General features: G+C 38.0%; 1 protein-coding gene across 1 annotated transcript in view; it reads left to right on the top strand.

The window, feature by feature from the left end:
- Window positions 1–17,287, top strand: part of LOC109420718 (pupal cuticle protein 20) — a 38,652-nt gene extending 21,365 nt beyond the window's left edge. The window contains exons 3-4 of the mRNA XM_029852990.2: window positions 16,319–16,520; window positions 16,692–17,287. Coding sequence (XP_029708850.2) covers window positions 16,319–16,520; window positions 16,692–17,157 — 668 coding nt within the window. The 3' untranslated portion in view covers window positions 17,158–17,287. The remainder of the gene's footprint in view (window positions 1–16,318; window positions 16,521–16,691) is intronic.
- Window positions 17,288–21,650: the final 4,363 nt, after the last annotated feature.

Here is a 21,650-nt window from a genome sequence, read left to right as displayed (position 1 = left end):
TACGCTGACCTCTAGCGTACCCTGAGGCTTGATTCGCTGACCTGAAACGGAGACAAATTCCAGTGAGGTACCTTTTACCTTACGGTTGGGGAAGAACTTTCGACACGTATCTACAGAGATTACGCTGCGACATGCTCCACAATCCGCTTCGAATTCAATTCGACGACCATCGCATTCCAGCGACACGAACTCCGGTGAATCCACCTTGTTTAACGATCCGGGAGGGGGGCTGCTGCTTGCCTGCTCCAGGACTGCCAGACCCAGACTGACATTTGACTGACGATGGTTTTCCTCGGCTGACTTGGCTTCGGGGGACGACGACTTCGACTCTGCTGGCTCAATTGGACCACTGAGCATGTTTAGACGTAGGACTTCGACGGCTTCGGCCATCTCGGCGACACGATTACCTCCTCCGGCCTTCTTGGTTTGTTTGGTTTTCGAACGACAACATGTTGACACGTGACCCTCCTTTCCACACGAAAAGCACGTCCAGCTCCGCGCTGGGCACGTGTTTGGGTCATGAAGACGACTGCACCGAAAGCATGGTTTCGACGACTGAATCGGACGACTCTTGTTCTCCTCCTTTCCTGGATAACTTCGCTTGGGCTTCGATTTCTGGTGAACGATGACCTCCTTTCGGAACGATCCGATTTTTTGCGGCAACTGACTTGACATTTCTTTGTTTTGACTCAGAGCGGCTTCCCAACTTCGAGCAAGCGAACATGCTTTTTCGAAGGTTAGACCCGGTTCGGTTAATAACTTCTTCCGGAGGCTCTGGTCACGGATACCAGCGACGAACTGGTCTCGCAGTGCGTCCGACAGGAACGCTGCATACTCACAGGTTTGCGCGGTTGCTTTCAGGCTGATGATGAAATCCGTGATGCTTTGGGACGCAAGCTGCTCACATTTCCTGAACTTATACCGCTCTGCGACGACGTTAGTGGTGGGGCCTAGGTGATCCTTCAGGAGTTTAACTAGATTGGCGTACGACTTTGTACGAGGATCATCGGGGGCACACAATCTGGTAGCGATCGTGTACAGACTTGGTCCAGCGACCGTTACTAACACGGGGACTTTTCGGTTGTCCAGCGTGTCGTTCACTAAGAAGAACATCTCCAACCGGCTGATGTATTCTTCAAAGTTTTCTCCCACGACGTATTGCTCGATTTGGCCAAACATGCCAGCTCGAACAACAGGAATCACACCGCCTGCTTCCACTTTCACCGCACCACTATTTTCTCCAGCCTCATTCGCCATGACGACTGACCGCGTTTGAGGTTAGGTTCACGAACACGTGTTACCGACCGATCAACACACTACGAAAATTTTCACACCACGACTACGCGTAATTAATCACGTTTTTAACTTGGTTTTACCCTCGTCGCCAACTTGAAATGCTGGGAGGAAGTAATCAATAAAGACACACGCGAAAGACTTTAATTCGTTAATCACTAATTAATTTATTATTCTAATAGTTTCTTTATGTGCGTCTGCACTTGTCGACGGTCGGTCAGGAAAGAGACCGAACGGGAGTCAGCATGTGCTGAGCAACCTGACTGCTATAATCATAGAATAGCCAATTGTCATTTAGGCTGTCACAATTACCTATTAGATAAGGCAACACTATTTGCCATAAATGGTCTAGATATACTACAGTACGGTGGCCAAATGTTGCCGATGGTGCCTTCAGATGGAAAAGGTCGATGGGAACAAATGCACAAGTAGATGACGGTCGTAACAGTGATAAAAAATAATGCAAATTTTGCAGTTGCATTCGTCCGGGGTAGCTGAAGAAACCGACGTTGACTCACACAGCCAAGCCAGAAAAAAATGTTTGTTTCCCCTTTACTATCACTGTGTTGATCGCTCTCTTCGCAGAGATCACATTGTTACGACTGTCCCATCGCCACTTTGCTATCACCCGGTGAGTGCTGGTGATCAGATGAGTTCTCTTTCGCCTCCCGATGAAAATGCACTGCATACACATGTGTCTTTATACTGTTGGCTGGGCTATAGGCACAAATCTCACGAGAACATGAAACTCTCAAGTACTCAAAACTGATCAGCGTTGGTTACGTCGTTGTCGTGCCTATACTCTGAAATAATTTCAGGTGCTCATGCTCACCATGAGTAAATGGCTCAAATAAAAAAATAGAACAAAAACAGACAAAATCCAGCCAAAAGAAAAAAATCTGGACAAAAAAAATCTTTAGCGGTTCAAAATGGCCTGGTATTAAAATGGTGTGTTCTATACATTTCGGTTATTTTTATAAAGCCGAAACAAAAAATGTGCGTTAGACACGAAAATATTACTTTTGTCAGGGAAAAATGCAATGTCGATTTGAAAAAGACCACCTGAACATCCAAAAATCAAGTAAAACACGCACACAAAAGTCACGCCGCCGTGAAAAGTACGTCATACTGTATCATGACGAAAAAATAGCAATCAGCATACAAACATCACGGAATAAAATAAAGCGCACAAAATTGAAAAAAAAACACATTTACGCAAATTTATAATTATGTCATAAAAGCTCCACAAAAAGTAGGCTATCGTGTTTGAGTAAAAAAATGCCACAGCACAATGGTTACACAAAAAATCAAACACAAATTCTCGCCATACAAACTGAAAACACAAAATTGCTCTTCACAATTAATTGCACTGAATAAAGCACGCTGTCAATAAAACAAAATTATATGAGGATTTGGTGGCCAAACCATCATTTTGATGGCACAATTGTTCATCCTCGTACGCCACTGTTATAAACGCGTAAGATGGGCGATTTATGTGACTTTTTAAGAAAGAAATAAAAAGACCGTTCTGGTTCGTGGTTAACAAATATCTGATCTATTTCTCGTTCTACAATCGTTGAGATGCTTCGATCTCTCGTTTCTCTTCTAGAGCTCTGAGTACCCTCTTAGGGGTATCGTCTATTTATTGAGTATGGAGTCACAACACATTTCTTATTGTTGTTATCGTTGCTCTGCATAGTTCCCGCTGCCGTGACTGAGAGTTCACGTATATCGGAACGGCTTTTTTTTTGCGTGTATAGTGGTTCGATATCTGATAAAGTTTCCTTCTGAATTTTCAGATAGAAATAATGCAGGATGACCCTTGATTAAGCATTTGTAGAAATGGGGTCTCTGAGGGGTTTCAGAAAGTCTTAGGGAGCATGTAGAGTTAGAGAAATTTTAAATGGGTTTCATTTTCTTGTTGTTTGAGAAGCGTTTCAAAGTGTTTTAGTGAAATTCCAGGGGAGTTTTAAGGGGGTTTCTATAGTAAGTAATTCATGAAGTTTCAAGGTCGTTTTTCAGTGGAGTTTGGTCAGATTTATGAAATGAAATGCGGTTTTTTTTTCATGAAACCCCCGCAACAATTTCTTTAAATTCCTGGAACCCTCTCGATTCTTCCTAGACCCCTCTGAGGCCACCTAGAATTTCCCTGGAACCCCATTAAATCCTCACCGAACACCCTGGAACTAGCCTAAAACTTTCTGAAGTCTCACACTGAAATCATTATGCAACCCGCTAGAACTTGCTTGAGATCCCTTAGAGCATCTCTGAACCGCTCTAAAACACTCTTAGCTATTGCATCACGTTGACAACATCTTCCTAACGTACTGTACGATTTGGGTAAAAAAATACCAAAAAGCCAGTGATTTCAGTAAAACACTCAGGGAGCCCCATGGAGCCCCAATGAAACCCCATGGATCCATCTGAAAATCTCTGAAACGTTTCTGAAATATCATAAAGACCATTGGAAAACCTCTAGATCCCCAAACAAGAACTCTTCAAACTCTATGAAACCCTCTGGATCCACCATGAAACCGCCTGGAGCTTCTAAAACTCCCTCATATAACTCCCCTTTAAGTACCACTAAAGCTTCCTTCAATCCCTCGGAATCTCCTGGAAGTTCCTTTGATTCCTCTTGAAACCCCTTCAACGACTTTTGAAATACCTCTAAAGTAGCGTTGGGCAATTTTAAATCGATGTTCGCATCATCGATGTTTTTGTTTCGATTAATCGATTTTTTGAATCGATGTTGTTGTTCCACAAAATCGACTGAATCGATTCCTTACATTCGATTTTTCTTTCGATTCAAACATATTAAATTTTTTTTTTCTTCAGAATGCATTGTTTCAACGTTATATAAATGTTCGACACAGAGTCGTAAAATCATTGGCTTAGTTAGGATTTCTTCTGGAGGGCGCCGAGGAGGGGGCTGACTTGAGATGACTTTTAAGCAACATGGGTGCCCGATATGTGAATATGCAAATAGGCATTGCAGTTTTATGGAATCGAAATGAGTATTTAAGATTTGTTTCTAGTTTCGTAAACCATATGAGTATAAGCAATTCCTCCATGATTTTTTAATTGCTTGCTGCAGTGATTCCATCTTCAATTCCTCCAGAGATTTCTTTAAGAATTCATCTATGGATTCTACCATACATTTCTTCGAGAATTTGACATGGGATATCTTTAAAGGTTTCTTCAGTGATGGTTCAAGTGCTGCTTTCGAGGTTTCCTTCAGAATTTCTCCAGAGATCCTTCAAGAAATTTCGGCAGAGATTTCTTTAAGGATTTCTACATAGTATATTCCTTCCAGAATTTCGCTGGAGATTGTTCCAATAATTCCATGTGGAATTATTCGAAGCATTTCTGCATTTCATGAATATCTTCATGATTTTTTTTTAGAAAATTTTACTAGAGATTATTCAAAAATTAATCCAGGAACTTCTTAAAAAATCCATAAGAAATCCATCCAAGTATTCTTTCAATAATTCGTCCAGAAATTACTGCGGATATGGATTTCATCAAATTTTTATCCTGGAATTCCTACAGAAATTTCTCCAGGAATTCGTTAAGAAAGCTCTCGTGAGATTCCCGAAGGAATTCCTCATGTGATTGCTTCCGGGATTCATCATGGGGTTTCTTTACTAATTTCTCCAAGATTCCTTCATGGATTCACCTGGGAATTCCTTCTGTTATTCTTTAGGAAACAACTTCCAGGATTATTTTGAATCTGCCTCTGAGAGCTCTCCTTGGAAAGGAATTAATCTTAAATGTCCTCCAGGAACTGTTTAGAGATTCCCTTAAGAACTCCTCTTGGGATTGCTTTGAAGCTTCCTCTCGGGGTTTCTTCAGGAACTGCTTCAGGAATTGAGCATGAGCATGAGCATGAGCATGAGCATAGATGACCGCACAATTCGTAGTTGCTACTCCGTGATTGACCAGAGCAATCGAAATTGCACAAGGAACCAATGAATAGGGCTTGGGACTAGCTTACTATTCTCAATGTACACAAGTCGAGAGCTCTCAACATTAATAAGGTCAATAACGGCGCCGGCCACGTCCTTACGGTCATCGAGGATGGAAGGGAATGTTAGTAAGACAAACGTTGTTAAAAAGACCGCGACTCGCTGCATCTCCACGTTTGTCTCAGGAAGGAATTATTTGTTAGTAGGGTAAGGTACATTGTCAGTCCGGGAGTCACCTATGGTTGGTGATATGATTTGACAATGGATCAATATACACAAACCACCGTTAACAACCGACCACTTTTCGACGCAAAAACTAGCCAAAAAGAAAATTCTATCGCGCGTCTCCACTCCACTAGGGAGCAGAAACCTTTAGTCTATTCCACACAGAAATACACTGAACGCGACTCACTTGTCGGCGCCCGGATTTTTTCTCGACCGGCGAACCCGAACTAACATTTTTCACTCTTTTGTGTAAATGCAAAAAAATGAAAGAAAATATTTATTATCAACTAAAAGTGTATTGGAAACTAGCGCCGATGGGAAGCGAAAAATTCGGAACCGACTCGAACCACGGCGCGCGCACACTCGTCCCGTCGTCGGAGCCCCGCAGAGAGAAGAGAAAAAAAAATCGCAAAAATCTAGCAAAGCGAGCGCGCGAAACTTTGCTGCTGCCGAACTACCGCACACTACTGACTGCTTGGCGTCCCGTCGTCGAAGCCCCGCAGAGAAAAAAAATCGCAAAAATCTAGCAAAGCGAGCGCGCGAAACTTTGCTGCTGCCGAACTACCGCACACTACTCTTCAGGAACTGCTTCAGGAATTGCTCCAAAAATTACTCTGCTTACTCTTTTTAGGATTCCTTCAGGATTTCTGGAAGTTTAGTTTCAGTACTTCCTTCTGGGATTCCTTCAGAAAGTTCTCCTAGAATTCCCCCAGAAATTGATCCATTGATTTCTTCAGCAATTCTTCCACAAGAGATTCCTCCATAAATTGGCTTCTTTTGCGGTGTTGAGATAATTCCATATTCTGAATCTGCATGCGAAACTGAGCCGAAATCCAAATTTTCATTAATTTTGGTGCCCGGGAACCTATTTAAAAATCAATTTGAAGTTTGTATGGGAGCGATTTGTCGAATCACCCCTCGTTGCATTTTGTACTGGGTTGAGCTGTCAAACAGTCACCCAGCTGTCAAAAGGTGATTTCAAAAAATCTCTTTGAAATTGATTCAGGTACCAAAATAAAGCTCTAAAAATCTGAAAAAAAATCATAGTGGCTCAGAAAAGGGTGCTCTTCCGTATAAAATAAAAAAATCGGTACATTTTTCTTAATTTAAAACCCCAATTCCACCAGGATTCCTCTGGGAATTCCTGCATGGATTCCTCTAAAAGTTCTAAGGATTAGTCCGGGAATTCCTCTAGCAATATCTCTGGAGATTCCTCTAGGAATTCCTCCAGAGATTCCTACAGGTATTCCTCATGAGATACCTCAAGGAATTCCTCTAAAGATTCCTCCAGGAATTCTGCCTGAAAGTTTCACCATACTATACATTGTATGATGAATCCCTGGAGGATTTCCTCGAAGAAAAACTGGAGCACTTTTAGGAGGAACTCCTGGAGGAATCTTGTGTGTTCAATTTATGCTGAAGGAATTAATTTTTGACAAGTTTTAGTGTAGTTATGATTTTCTGAAGTTCGAAAATAGTCGAAAAACACTTTTGGATGCCAATCAAAATATGGGGGTGAACTTGAGCATCAGAGTACATTTTTTTTTAAAGTGGAGGGGCCCAAACAGGGATGCCTCGTGGGATTCATCTAGAGATTCCTCCAGGAGTTCCTACAGGCATGTCTACAAGAATTTCTCCAGGTGTTCTTCAAGGCACTCCTTCAGGAATTCCTTAAGGAATATCTCCACAACACCTACGGCAATTTATCCAGAAATTTCTCCAAAAAATCCTCATGGATTCCTTGTGAAATTTTTCCAGAAATTTCTCCCGGAGTTTATCCACGAATTGTTCCAAGAATTTTTACAGCGATTCCTGCGTGAATTCCTTCTGAGATTCATCTAGGAATTCCTTCAAGGATTTTTTGAGGAATCCCCCAGGGATTCCTTCGGGAATTCCCCCAGAAACTCCTCCCGGAACTTATCCAGGAATTATTCCAGGTATTCTTCCAGGTATTTCTTCAGGAATTTCACCAAGAATAACTCCAAGAATTTATCCAGGAATTCCTCCAAGAATTCCTTCGAAAATTCCTTCAGCAATTCCTCCAGGAATTTCCCCAGGAAATCCTCCATGGATTCCTTGAGAAATTCTTTCTGGAAATTATTCAGAAATTCCTCTAGGAATTCTTCCAGAGATTCCTCCGGGATTTCTTCCAGGGTTTCCTCCAGGAATTCCCCTGGGAACTCCTCCAGGAATTTCTTCAGAAATTTCTCCTCTGAGCGATTCCAAGCAACAGCATCAAAATTAAGGAATTTTTTTAATTCATGATTTTCTATTGAACTGAAACTTTGCACAGTTTTTCAGTTCCATCTAAATCGCCATTTATCGATATCAAATTTTTATTTTGAATCACGACTAACTTTTCAAAAGGGTGTATGTGAAAATGGTTCAAAAATATTCAAAAATCTGCACAGCCAAAATGGTTCGTTCGGTTGCTATGAATTTTTCAGCAAAGTTAGATAACTAAATGGTGATTCCTAAGAAAACATACACTGTGAAAAAACATCTTTTTTAACATTAAAAAATATCATTTTTGTCACAAAAACTCAAATATCTCAAAACCCTATCTTTTTACCAACGTAATTTTTTTAGGGAAGACGGTCCATTGTATTAGCAATCTACCATAAAAATTTGGTGATGGTAAACTAATAAACAAAAAAGTTATAACATTTCAAACATTTCACAATTTTCACATTTGGTATATATTTTTTTCTGTGTAAATTATTTCGATCAGAAATCGCAGTTTGATGATCTGATTGTATTGTTCAGCAAAGTAAGATAACTAAATGGTGATTCCTAAAAAAAATATACACTGTGAAAAAAAAATATTTTTTAACATTAAAAAATATCATTTTGGTCACAAAAACTCAAATGTCTCAAAACCCTATCTTTTTACCAACGTATTTTTTTAGGGAAAACGGTCCATTGTATTAGCAATCTACCATAAAAGTTTGGTGATGATAAACTAATAAACAAAAAAGTTATGACAATTCAAACATTTCACAATTTTCACATTTAGTAATAAATTTTTTTAGTGTAAATTTTTTCGGCCGGAAATCTCAGTTTGATGCTGATTTTATTGTTAATGGCGTTGCGTGAGTAAAACAAGCTTTTTTTATTTTGTATTATGTATATTATATGTACAGTAATGTTCCGATTTTATCACGCCCTCCGCGCATTAGTCGTTTATTCATTAATTTGCTGTTACATTTGAGGACAAGTGTTTTCCCTCTTCTTCAAGATGAATGTTGAAAGCGTGTTTTGTAACGTTAAAAATATTGAAATGGGTACATAAGTTGAAGTATATTTCAAATCATTTCTGAAAAGGGGCGTGATTAAATTGTTTAAACAGATGTCGCTGATGGTACGGTGGCATGACTCTCTGCACTTAGCACTTCTGGCAATTTCTCAGTTGTTGTCGTTTTCGAACTTCCTGCGCCCTGCTTTACCGATGATATACAGATGGCTCGTTTGTCAAAGTCTAGACGGCAGGACGTGCAAATGCGTAAATTTGTATTCAATTTGGGCATAACGCATAACCAATCTCTTTCAGTTTATCTATGGTGCTTTCGGTGAGATTTCGTAACTCTTTTGAACATTTTTTTTCATCAAACGGTCTACAAGAGAGCTTTGAGTTGAAGACCTTTGAGAAAGCGCCTGTTCATGTTGTTCGTTAGATCAGGGGGTTTCAGACATTTCGGCTCACGGTGCACTTTTTTAAAATAAATCGCTAAACGGTGCACAAGTTCATTATTGGTAAAAAAACAATTATAAATTCGTCAAAAGGCTGTCGTATTTTTCACAGCATTTCCAAGGTGCATACACTCGTCATTATTTTTTTCCACGAATTATGGCACTGTCTTACGTTTTTCATCACTTATCGGAGCATAGTGAAGTGACATAGTTATTCGACATGGATAATTTCTTGCTCAGGAATGTTTCTGAAAACTTACAGACAAGATCATTATAAACGCTTAATGAAATCTTCAGCTGAATTAGTGGTATTTTGTTTTCAAGAACCTCGGGGAAGTCCTTTCTACTGTATTATTTCTAGTGTGGTTTTTTCATAAAAGTTTCTCCAAGACTTTTACCATAATTCTTAAAAATTTCTAGCAAGACACATGGATTATTTTATTTTATTTGTTTTTTTTTCAGAACTTTGGCATATATTGACAATATTTTTGATAAATTCCTTCCAGGCTCTTGTCAATTCGTAAGGAGATTTCAATGAAAATCATAAATACGTTATCAGTAGAATTCTTGATTAACTGATTTTGAGAACAGTGATAGTTCCTTCTCTGGTATTAAGCAAAACCACAGAAATATTTGTAAGATTTCTTCTGACATTGTTTTGACGCATTCATTGAAGATACATTGGAGATGCCTTGTAGGGTGCTTGTAAATATACATTACGAGATCTTGGAAAAAAAGAATAATATTTATTTAGAGAGCTTTGGCCAAGATTTTGGCAGATTTGTTCCATGATTCTTTGCGAATATCTGAGACGATTTTTGCTGGATCCGAGTTTAACTCGCCGGCTGGAATAATGGAAATTGTATTCTCAATCCCTTGATGCACCTTCCAATAGTCCAGTTGTTCTAATTAATTCGAGTTATTTTTCATGAAATGGGAAACGAATTTAAATTTAAATTTGAATATGCAAGACTTTTTGAAGTGCTGCGGTGCACTTGCCATGGCTTCGCGGTGCTTGGCTGAAGAAAAAATTTACTATAAAATTTTTAATATTCATAGCGGTAGTATTTTTTTGCTTTTTCGTGAGCATTGTCATGGTATGTATACAGACAAACAAACGTAACACTAACGAAATTTTCATTGACCACGCCTTTAACGATCATTTTGAATCTTGGTTGTGGCTTTCATAACCAGAAGAGTGCCCATCGTTTTTCTTTGCGTTTGACGTTTCACACTAGCGCCTTCTGATGACGATATTGCACAACGCAGTGTTTCGTGTAACATTTCCACCAGGTGGTGGTAGTGTGAACTGGGCGATGGATTTTCACGAAAATTGTTCTAGGCGTTTCGTCTATTTGTCTGTGGTATGTACCTCTCATGCATTTGTTGTTGTTGAAGTTACTCGCATTCTTCCGATCATAAAGTCTGTTCTCTAAGTGGTATTTTTTGCAGATAAACTAGACGTATACGCGTATATAAAACTTTTATTATGCAGCTTTCGTCTTAAAAATAAGTTTAATTCCATTTTTCTTATAATCAACAGCTTTTCAACACTATCAAGGGATTTTTTCACCAGTCACGTACAATAAAAAGTATGACACTCTCAATATTTTTGACCGCAACACTGGATCGTGTCTAAGTTTCAAATAGATACTATAGTAATTATGAATAATCAAACAAAAATATCATGGAAACAACTTGTTTAATTCAGGCGGTAGCCTTTACAATAAAATCAGCATCAAAATATAATTCTCGAAATAATTTACACAGAAAAAAATTTTTTTTGTTACTAAATGTAAAAAATCTGAAACGTTTGAAATTTCATAACTTTTTTGTTTATCAGTTTACCATCACCAAAATTTTATGGTAGATAGCTGATATAATGGGCCATTTCCCCTAAAAAATTGACGTTGGTAAAAAGATAGGGTTTTGAGATATTTGAGTTTTTGTGACAAATATCATATTTTTTTATGTAAAAAAAGAAATTTTTTACAGTGTATATTTTCTAAGGAATCATCATTTAGTTATCTAACTTTGCTGAAAAATTCATAACAATCGAACAATCCGTTTTTGCTGTACAGCTTTTTGAATATTTTTGAACTATTTTCGCATACACCCTTTTGAAAAGTTAGTCGTGAGTGAATATGAAGGTTTGATATCGAAAAATGGCGATTTAGATGAAATTGAAAAACTGTGCAAAGTTTCAGATATTTTTGAAATGGTCGCTCAGGATCGACTGACATGACTCCGTGGAATTCCTCCTCTTAGGAATCTTCCAGACATTCCTCCAGAAATTTCTTCGACGGTTCGTCCATAAATTGCTCCAGAAACAGTTCTTGGGAATTCTTTTAAGAAATCCTTCTGAAATTTCTAAAGGGATTCCTCTCAGAATTCCTTCAGAGATTCCTCCAGGGATTCATTCAGGGATTTCTTCAAGAAGTCCTGTAGGGATTTCTCCAAGATTTCCACTTGGGATTCTACCAGAAATTTGTCTAGAAGATGCATCAGGTATTGCTCCTGAGGTTCCTCCAGAAATTGCTTCAGGGATTCCTCTAGCGATTTTTCCTAATAGTGCTCCAGAAGTTCTTCCAAGAATTTCTCCAGAAATTTCCTGAAGCATTACTCCAAGAGTTCCTCAAGATGTTTCTTCTCCAGGGATTCCTCTCAGATTTCCTCTAGAGAATCGTCCAGAAGTTCATCCAGGGATTCCTTCGAAATTTCTGCCAGAATATGCTCTAGGCATTTATCCAAGAATTATTCCAGGGAGTCCTCCAGGATTCCTTCAGGGTTTCCTCCAGGATTCCTTCAGGGTTTCCTTCAGGTATTCCTGTAGGAATACCTCCAGGAATTTCTTTAGGATTTCCTCCACGCTTTTACCCAGGAAGTCATCCAGAGACGGATTGATGAATCTCAATTTTTGACATTCGTTTTATTTAGTCAAATACTTCAACTTGTACTCCATGGACCATTGGACCATTTCATGGTTTTGCAATATTTTATAACATCGAATCGATGTGAATACATCGATTCAAAGCATTCGATTAAATCGGTAAATCGATTCTGCTGGTCCGATTCGAATCGATTCACAAAAATCGATGTCTCAGTCAAACTTGCCCAATGCTACTCTAAAGTTACACTGCAACCCTTCTGAACGCTTCCTGAAACCATTTCAAGTTTCTTTGAAACCCCATAGACCTTTTAAAAATCACATGAGGTTTCAAAAGCAGTCCTTAGAAACTTTCTGAAACAGTGCAATGCTATTGTCAACACCAAGCCACTTGAAATGCCCCTTAAGCTTCCTTAAACACCCCTGGGTTTATCTTTACATATCCAAAAAACCCGATACACCTTAGAAATCACCTGCATGTCTCTTCTGAATCCCCTTTAAATTTCCTGAAAACTCTTTCAATGCCTCTGAAGCCCTTCGAAACCCTATGAAACGCCCCTGAAAATCCTTGAAGCATTTTTATTTTTGACCTTTTCCTCAAACTCATGGAATCACTTCCCAATAAACATTTTTGTTGTACAAGAGTTGAAAAAATCACTATTAAGCAAACTTTAGCTTTAGGAACTCTTATTCAACTAGTTATGTTTCTTGAGTTAAAACCCTGTGAAACGCCACTGAAACCTACGACCCTCTGTAATCCTCTGATATACTACCAAACCCTCTGAAACCATCTGCTATCCTTTGAAATACTCCTAGCGGCCGCTCCGAAGCACTTAAAACGCCTCCTCAACGCCTTGAAACATGTCTGAAATACCTTCAAAACCTTCTGAAACATCTTTGGGGTTGCCTTAATCCCCCTAAAACGCCCCTTAAATACCCCTGAAACCCCAAGCAACACGACTTGTTTCAAAGCCAGTACCAGCAACATCAGTGCAATTTATTCACTGTTCAAATTAAGGACAACAGAACACAATTGCTTCTTCTTTGAAACGCAAAAAGCGCAAATTTTAAATCGTTGTGTAACTTGAGCTAGGGGGAATGATAAAAAAATGAAAAAAAAAAATATATTCAGGCCCGAACCATGGACACCAGGAGTATTAACCACTCACCTTTCACACTACACCAGAAGCTCTGTGAAAGATTTGCTGCTCAATGCACCATAAAAGCTACTGAAGTTACGCGTTACTTCATTGTACCGTTTTTGCCACAAGTTAGAAAGCTGTCAAAATGAAAAGACGCGCAAGTTTTCCGCAACACATTTGGAACCTAATCTGAACAAACAAACCAGAGTAAGATGTTTCATGTGTGTTACATAGCACATTTAGTGCAAGCTGACTGTTTTGCCACTTGTGAGGAATATGTAAGCTCCGTCTCCATAAATCGATGTTAAATACGATGTTATTTGTAATTCCTATGAAACAAAGCTGCAACTTAACGATATTCGGAGTTTAAATGCAACTCAACTGACAAGATGGAAGTTGCGTGCGCTTTTATTGCAATTCTTTTAGACCAAAGCATAGAAAACAACATTTTGGATGATGTTGCAGGTGCTGCTTGGGACTCCCTAGGATACCCTGAAACACTATCTCTCTTTCTCTCTCTCAAAAGCTCTCCTAAAAGGTGTATTTTCACAGAGCTTCATGCAAGAAAGTGGTTCCAGAGTATCTACTCCGCTGATGCCGGCTGACCCGTATAGGTGCACAATCCACGAACGCTCGAAACTAATCATCCATGTGATTAAAAAAGGAGAAGATTGATTGAAAATTTGCTGATAGATGAGAGGTTTCACATGGTTTCTACATGAAAATACATGAAAGGCTTCTTGAAAGTAACCATAGTTGAAGTTCTAAAAAAATCTCTTGCGAAATTTTCAGAAAAAATTCGGAGAAATCCATTATTAAATCCCATGAAGGCTGTTTCCAAATAAATTTGTGAAGAAATTCCTGAAGACGTTTCTGTGTGAATTTCTAGGAAAAAACTGTAGGAATTTCTAAAAGAATCGCTGGAAGAATGTTTGAAGAAACTACTGGAGTACTGACTTTCTGACTTTCTGAAAGAATCGTTAGAGGAATTTGTGAATGAATCCATAGAGATATTTCTGAAAGCAGTTCATGGAAACAATCCGTGGATTTATTTCGAAAGGAATTCATAGAGGGTTTTCTACAGAAGTTTTTGAAGAAATTTCTAAGAGAATCTTCAGAGAAATTCTTCCAGAGGATTACCAGGAGAAAATCGTATTTTTTTAAAAGAAATATCTAGGAAATTTTGGAGGTATATAGAAAAGGAATCCGTGGAAGATTTTCAAAATGAATTATAAGCTGAATTTCAGAAGAAATCCTTTGGTAGTTTTCCAAAGAAACCTATGGAGGAATTGATGAGATAATTGATGAAAGGTTTTCTAAAGGCATTGTGTTATAAATTTCTGTTAAAATCTCGAAAGAAATTTCGAAAAAGATAATTTTGAGAAATTGCTGATGCAAATAATGGAGGAATTTTGTAGCTATGCGAAGAATTTTAATTTTTTTTAAGGACTTTTTGAAAGATATTCAAAGAAAATTTGCAAATGAATCTCTGGAAAAAAGTTTTGAATGAGTCAGAAATGTCGCCCATACATGGATCATCCATTTATCAGTTCTTATGGAACCTTTCTTTTAAACAAACTATTTGTTTGCCATTCCATGTAGTATTTTCACGTTGTGTATTGTTTCTCTCATTTCACCTATTTCAGGGCATCAAGGGCCCTAAATTTCTAGTTCCTTATGGATGCAGAGCTAATACTAGACAGCTTCGTAAATAACCACTTATTTAAAAGTTGTTTTAATTTAAAAATAACAAAAAATAGTTTTTAGGGGAGTTGGAGCCAACTGAGCTCTAAAACTTTATAATACCGTCTCCTCCCGTCTATGAGCCTATGCACAAACATTTTTTTTTACATATATGAAGTACGTTAGCTATCGCTCATCGTTTGAAATCGTTATTATTACTTCGAGAATTGTTCATAACTGTTTGCGTGAATATTAAAAAACCACCAATACTTTGCCTCTAACCACGCAATATTTTTTCTTTCGAATGAATTTATGTGTATTTTAAAAAATTACCTTGAAATTTGCCACTACATATCCAACACGAATGCATCCTTCTGTTGTAAATAATTGTAAATAAATAAGCAATTACAAACAATACTACTGTATAATTGACACCGTATATCTTTTGAATTCTTCTTCTTCGTTATGGCTCGACGTTCCCACTGGAACTTGACCTGCCTCGCTTCAACTTAGCGTTCTTTGAGCACTTCCACAGTTTTTAATTGAAGGGTTTTCTTTGCCTGCCATTGCATGAATTTGTACAGGGTGCGGCAGGAAAAAATGCGAAAAGTTCAAGGCACTATTACACGCTAAATATGGGATAGATATGACTATTTTTTCATGACAGTGTATCAGTCAATGTCTATATTCTAGCACTGCAAAATAAAAATAAACATATTTGATGTTTAACATGTGATAATGTAAGCCTAATAAGCGGGTATGAATAAACTGCGCGCCCAATAGTCATTAAACAAAATGACTATAACATTAAAAAAATTAGCTTAAATTCGATGAACAACCAGACCACACTGATCCAGAGAAATATAGTTTCACATACTAGATGAAATAAGTACATATATTTGATGATATTGTAGAGAAAAATAAAAATTTTGTTTTATCAGATACGAAATTTAGCGACCTGTGTGCTTTTCTGCGGTTTGAAAATTTTGATTGTCTTCAAATTCAGGCACCGCCCTGAAAAGGTTAGTGACCAAAATGGGAAAATTTTTAATTAACTTGTCAGAAAAGTAGCCTATTAGAGATCTTGTAACGTTTAAACATAGATTGGTTAACTTCAAATGGACGAAAATGAGGTTTGAAGTTGAAAAACACTTTCGCATTTTTTCCTGCCGCATACTGTATATAGTGAGGCAAGTACAATGATACACTATGCCCAGGGAGTCGAGGAAATTTTTCCGAATGGGAATCGAGCCCGTCGTCTCCGGATTGGCAATCCATGGCCTTAACCACTAGGCTGACTGGAGACCCCAATAATTGAGCAAAGTGTACCACATATAATGGACTCACATTATTGATCGAAAATATTTCGAAACATCGTCAATCTAGTATGATTTCTGCATATCGTTCTCACTAATGCATCTCAACCTATTTAGGTGCTCCTGCTCGCCCATCTACTGCGTACGGACCACCGGCTGGTGGATTTGGTGGTGGTGCTCCATCGTCCTTCGGAGGTGGCGCTCCATCATCTGGCGGATTCGGAGGAGCTGCTCCCGCTCCAGCAGCTCCAGCTGGGCCACCAATTCCGATAATTTCCTACGAAAATGTTAACAACGGAGATGGCAGCTACAAGTTTAGGTAGGATGAATACCATTGAAATTTTATGTAATATTTGACCGATAACTATGCTTTTTATGTATGTTATTTTATGTTGTATAAACTAGTAATATCGATTTATTAAAAATCATTCGAGAGACAACAACTGGGTGAAACTTGGTACATTAAAAATAATCCAAACTCTCTTTCCAGTTACGAGACGGGCAATGGAATCAAAGCTCAAGAGCAAGGAGACGTGAAAAACAAGGGTTCGGAAAACCAAATCCAAACGGTTCAGGGTTCATTCTCGTACACTTCTCCGGAAGGACAAGTCATCTCGTTGACCTACGTTGCCGATGAAAATGGATTTGTGCCACAAGGAGACCATCTGCCAACTCCACCGCCCATCCCGGAGGAAGTCCTGAAGGCTCAACAGGAACATGCTGCTGCTCATGCTAGTGCTGCCGCTGCCGGAGCTGGTGCCGGAGGACCTGGAGGTCACGGAGGATCCGGCGGACATGGAGGTGGTGCTGGAGCAGGTGGATATCCATCGACCGGTTCGGGACCGGCCCAGGGAGCTGGCTATCCATCGGGAGGACCACTGGCCAATGCACGACCCGGAACTGGACGCCCCTCGGGAAGTGGATCGTTCAGTCCACAGTCGGGCTACAAGTACTAGACAATTTTAGCATTTAGTCAATTGTTTATGAGTGATTAACGGCAATACGCTTGAGAACTGTAAATATGGAGCAAACTGGCGGAGCAAATATAAATCGAAAAATAAAAGTCACGATGTGTGAATGAACGAAGCTGGTTGTTTGTCTTAATAGCTTTGAACTTGAAACGATCGTAACGAGCCGTGAGTAGCAAGATGAGAGCTTACGAATGTCTGGTCTGGTGCGTTTTTTTCTGTTCATTGATCCGTCAGCGCCGCATTTATGAATGAAAGCTTGGTGATGGTTGTGTTAGTTGGCTGCGCTATAATCCTACCTTATTGAAGCGCAAGAATTGGAAATGAGCCTTTATGGCTACTGATCCACGTTCAAAGCTTTCATGATCAACTTTTGCGCCTAAGAAGTATACTACAGTGTTGTTTCTAGGAAATTATACTGAAAGTTTTGATCCCATAGGCAACTGACTATCAATAATTATAATCAACGACTATCTGATTTTATTATCAGGCGACTTTGGCCCCTACTCATGTTTCGAGTGCACACATCTTTTCGTAAACAAAACCAGCGGACCTGATCTTCTTATTCGAAAAGCAAGAACAGAATAATAAAATTCACTGTTGTTTGAAGCTTGCTTCTTGAGATTTGTGCGTCTGAAGTTCTCATGCACTGTTGAAGAGGGATTTCAAAACGTTTGTCCTTAAGGAGATTTCCAAATAACAAAAAGTTCCGTTATCTATGACAAATTACACTTTCAAGATTCACAAAGTTCATATAAAGTTCCGGATTGTCTTCCCGTTCGGACAACGGACTTGAGGTTGACCAATCACAATTAGTTAACAACAAATTCCTTTCGGAAATGTAATATAGAATACTCGATGTTTAAACCGATCGCAAGCTAACGTTCATTTTGACAACGTGAAAGTGAATTTCCAATATCGAATGAATCGTATAAAGCAATTGTTCAGGTCCAAACCACACCGCAGCAACAACGGGACGATCCAATTTCGAGTTGCGATCACTATCATCGACAGTCGGCTCTGATACGGGCTAGAGCTGACATGCATACGCAACATGATGGGTAGCGATAAATCTTTATTTTGTATTAAACATAGCCAGTAATAAGAGCCTAAAAATAATAAAAAACTATCAATGCATTATATTTTTTACCAACTTATAGTGAAGTAAAAACTGCATAACGTACATTAAACCATTTTTTTTGCTCCAGTGAGTTGGAATTGGTAAACAAGTGTGGGTTTATTATCCATTTGAAATTATAAAATTACATTTGAATCAATGAGTGGACACTAGACTGTCCCAAAAAAAACGATGTTCGAAAAGTCAAGGTGCTCAACCCTCAAATGAAAGATATGCATATTTGAAGCATTTTTGTAGAACAATTCTAAAAAAAATGTTTAGAGGTTCCGGCAGGGCGATTTTTTAAAAAATGACCCTTTTTCATGAAAATTTTCAAAAAAATATTTTATTCGTAATATTTTTGCAATTTCTGATTTTTTTAAATATTTTTGTATTTTTCTATGGACCTATAGGCATTCATTAAGGGTATTCGTTTTTGAAATATCATATTTATATTAACGGCAGGACTTTTTTTGTGCTGATAAAAGGTCTTTTTTAAGCATTTTTCTTCAAAATTTGCTAAAAAAATACACTACCGATCAAAAGTTTGGGGTCACGCCCTCAAAAACATGTCATTTTTTTAAGCCCATATCACCGCCAATTTGCGTCTGATTTCAAAACCCCAGGTTTCATTCAAAAGATAATAAGTCAAAGAAACTTTAAACATGATTTAAAAGAAACTTTTTCAAAAAAAAAATGTATGTAAACTTAACCCAAAGTTGCCAAATTTTCTAAAAAAATTATATAAACTTACGACAGTGTCGCTGGAAATTGGGTCGACCAAATTTTGAGATAAGAGCGGTAATATAACCTATTTTCTATTAGCTTTCAGCTGCTTTTTACAGAACTTAGCTAAAAAATCTAGAAAAAAGTTATTAAGTAAACTAATCCTTGATGTCATCGGCCAAAAGTTTGGGGTAACTATCGTAAGACATGGAAAATTGATTTGTAGATATCTTTGTCATCTTTCATCCAATTTTAATTATTCTTGGCTTATTTGAAACATAATGAATGGTACTTACTGCATAGACATTGAACCATACATATTTGTTGAAATTTACATACTAAAACTTAACGTATAGTTGCCTCATTTTTTAAATGTAGTGAAATGTGTGAACTTTACATTACATTTTTATATACAAAAATCGTTAAATACGTTAAGTTAAAGGCATCAAACGTAAATTTAGTTAATTATCTTTGAAATGAGCCAAAAAGAATTAGAATTGAACTATAGATGACGAAGATATCACCAAATCACTTTTCCATGTTTTACGATAGTGACCCCAAACTTTAGGCTGATGCATCATATTAAGGGGTGACCCCATACTTTTGGTCGATGACATGAAGAGTTGAAAACTAATAGAAAATAGGTTACATTACCGCTCTCATCTTTAAATTTGGTCAACCCAATTTCCAGCGACACTGCCGTAAGTTTATATTCATTTCTTTTTTAAATTGGCGACTTTGGGTTAAGTTTACATACGAAGTTTTTTTGAAAAAGTTTCTTTTAAATCATGTTCAAAGTTTCTTTGACTTATTATCTTTTGAATGAAACCTAGGATTTTAAAATTGGACGCAAATTGGCGGAGATATGGGCTTAAAAAAATTACATGTTTTTGAGGGGGTGACCCCAAACTTTTGATCGGGAGTGTACATGTACCATTTTTTTTAATTTTAAACCATGGATACTAAAACGTGCCGAAGTGCTGTACAAATGTTATTGATGTTACAAACAGCAAGTTTTTATTGTTGACGGAATCGTCACATCTTTTTATTTATATAATTTCTAAACGAGGACAGAACATTAAAGTAGAGTAACGGTAAAGATAAACGGGGTGTGCACTCAGAAATCCACTTTAATACATAGTATATAACATAAGAAAACACACGAATTTGTAGAAGGTTTTGTAGAAAATTCTGTAAGATTAAATAAAATTCTGGCCAAGCATATTGTCTATCGAATAATTGGCTTTGGATTATACACAAGAATTGCTACTGTTGTTTGCCTAACAATTTTTGCTCAAGTAATTTTCTCAAACCCACTTGATATTTTTTCCTGTTTATGAATATAGATTATTAAAATTGTCAAATGTGTTTTTCTTTACCGAAAACGTCTGCAAGTTTTCTGTTTATTTTAATCTGTACATCATTTTTCGGAAGCTCCACCATAAATACTGCAAGAAATTCTTTCAAATTAAATTTCCAAATGCAAATTTCACTGGAATTCAAGAAAACAAAATGTGAGTGAATGCTACTAGAAAATCCAAGTTAAAATATTATTATTAGAGCTGCAGGAATAATTTGTAGATATTTTTGAGATGATTTCGAAGGGTCAAACAAAAAATCAGAATGATCTCATTCAGTTACTGTCATCCGAACGACAATCCCCGAAAGCAATCCATACACGTGTCTCTTTCACTTTTCCGCTCCAACTAATGAATCTCCCATCAAAATAGCCTATTTATGCAGATTTTCCGAAACCGACGGTGATCGGACCGGTTCAACTGATATTCTCTCGATAGACAATAAGATCTGGTATCATTAGGGCGGCTCCAGAGACACGTTCTCCTCCATTTCGGAAATTTTTGCCAAAGAGATGAAATCAGAGTTGAATGAGTCCAACATTTCGATAGCAAATAGTAAAATCAGGGAGATACAAACATTTCAGGGTTACGCAAGGCTGGGTATTTTATGTAACTCAGATCCCATTGAGATCCATTAGCCTCTGCCCAGCAATTACTATTCCTACCTGCACGTGGCACAGACCAAGCTACGAGCAACCTAAGGGAAAATCGAGTAACCAACTGCTGGAGGATCCCCCCCGCATTTATTGCAGGAGCAAAATTCAACAACAGTATAGAATCTGACTGCATATTATCGGATGGAACTGCTGAAGGATTTTCCGGATAGGAAATGCTTCCCCTGGATGTTGGTGGGTGCTCCGGTCAAGTAAATTTCACAAATTGGAATTTTTGAATTTGAATTTTTGAAGATATTGGCGATGGGAAAAAGTGTCAGAACTGCTGGATTCCCTGTAAGAAATTGCTGGGAGTTTCCCACAAGGAAATTAAGAATTCTTGGGGAACTTCTTGCAGGAATTGCCCTGGAAAATTTTACAGAAGTTCTTGCAGGAGTGTTTCCTAACTAAAGAGAATTCCTTCTAGGGAATTGAAAGGAATTTCCTTCAGGAAGTTGCTTCTTGTAATTCTTTCGAAAATACCCTCTGGGGATTCCTTCAAGAGTTGCCACTGGGGATTTAAATGGGAGTTCCTTCAGTAATTTCTTCCAGGAGTTTCTTCTGAGGATTCCTTCCAGAGATCGTTTTGAGGAGTTCTCCCTGGGCATTTCTCTAAGAGTTCATTCT

The sequence above is a fragment of the Aedes albopictus genome, chromosome 2 (genome assembly GCF_035046485.1).
Source record: "Aedes albopictus strain Foshan chromosome 2, AalbF5, whole genome shotgun sequence".
In the NCBI taxonomy this organism is placed as follows: Eukaryota; Metazoa; Arthropoda; class Insecta; order Diptera; family Culicidae; genus Aedes; species Aedes albopictus.
The sequence above is the reverse complement of the archived record's forward strand: the minus strand, read 5'-3'. Positions and strand labels throughout refer to the sequence as shown.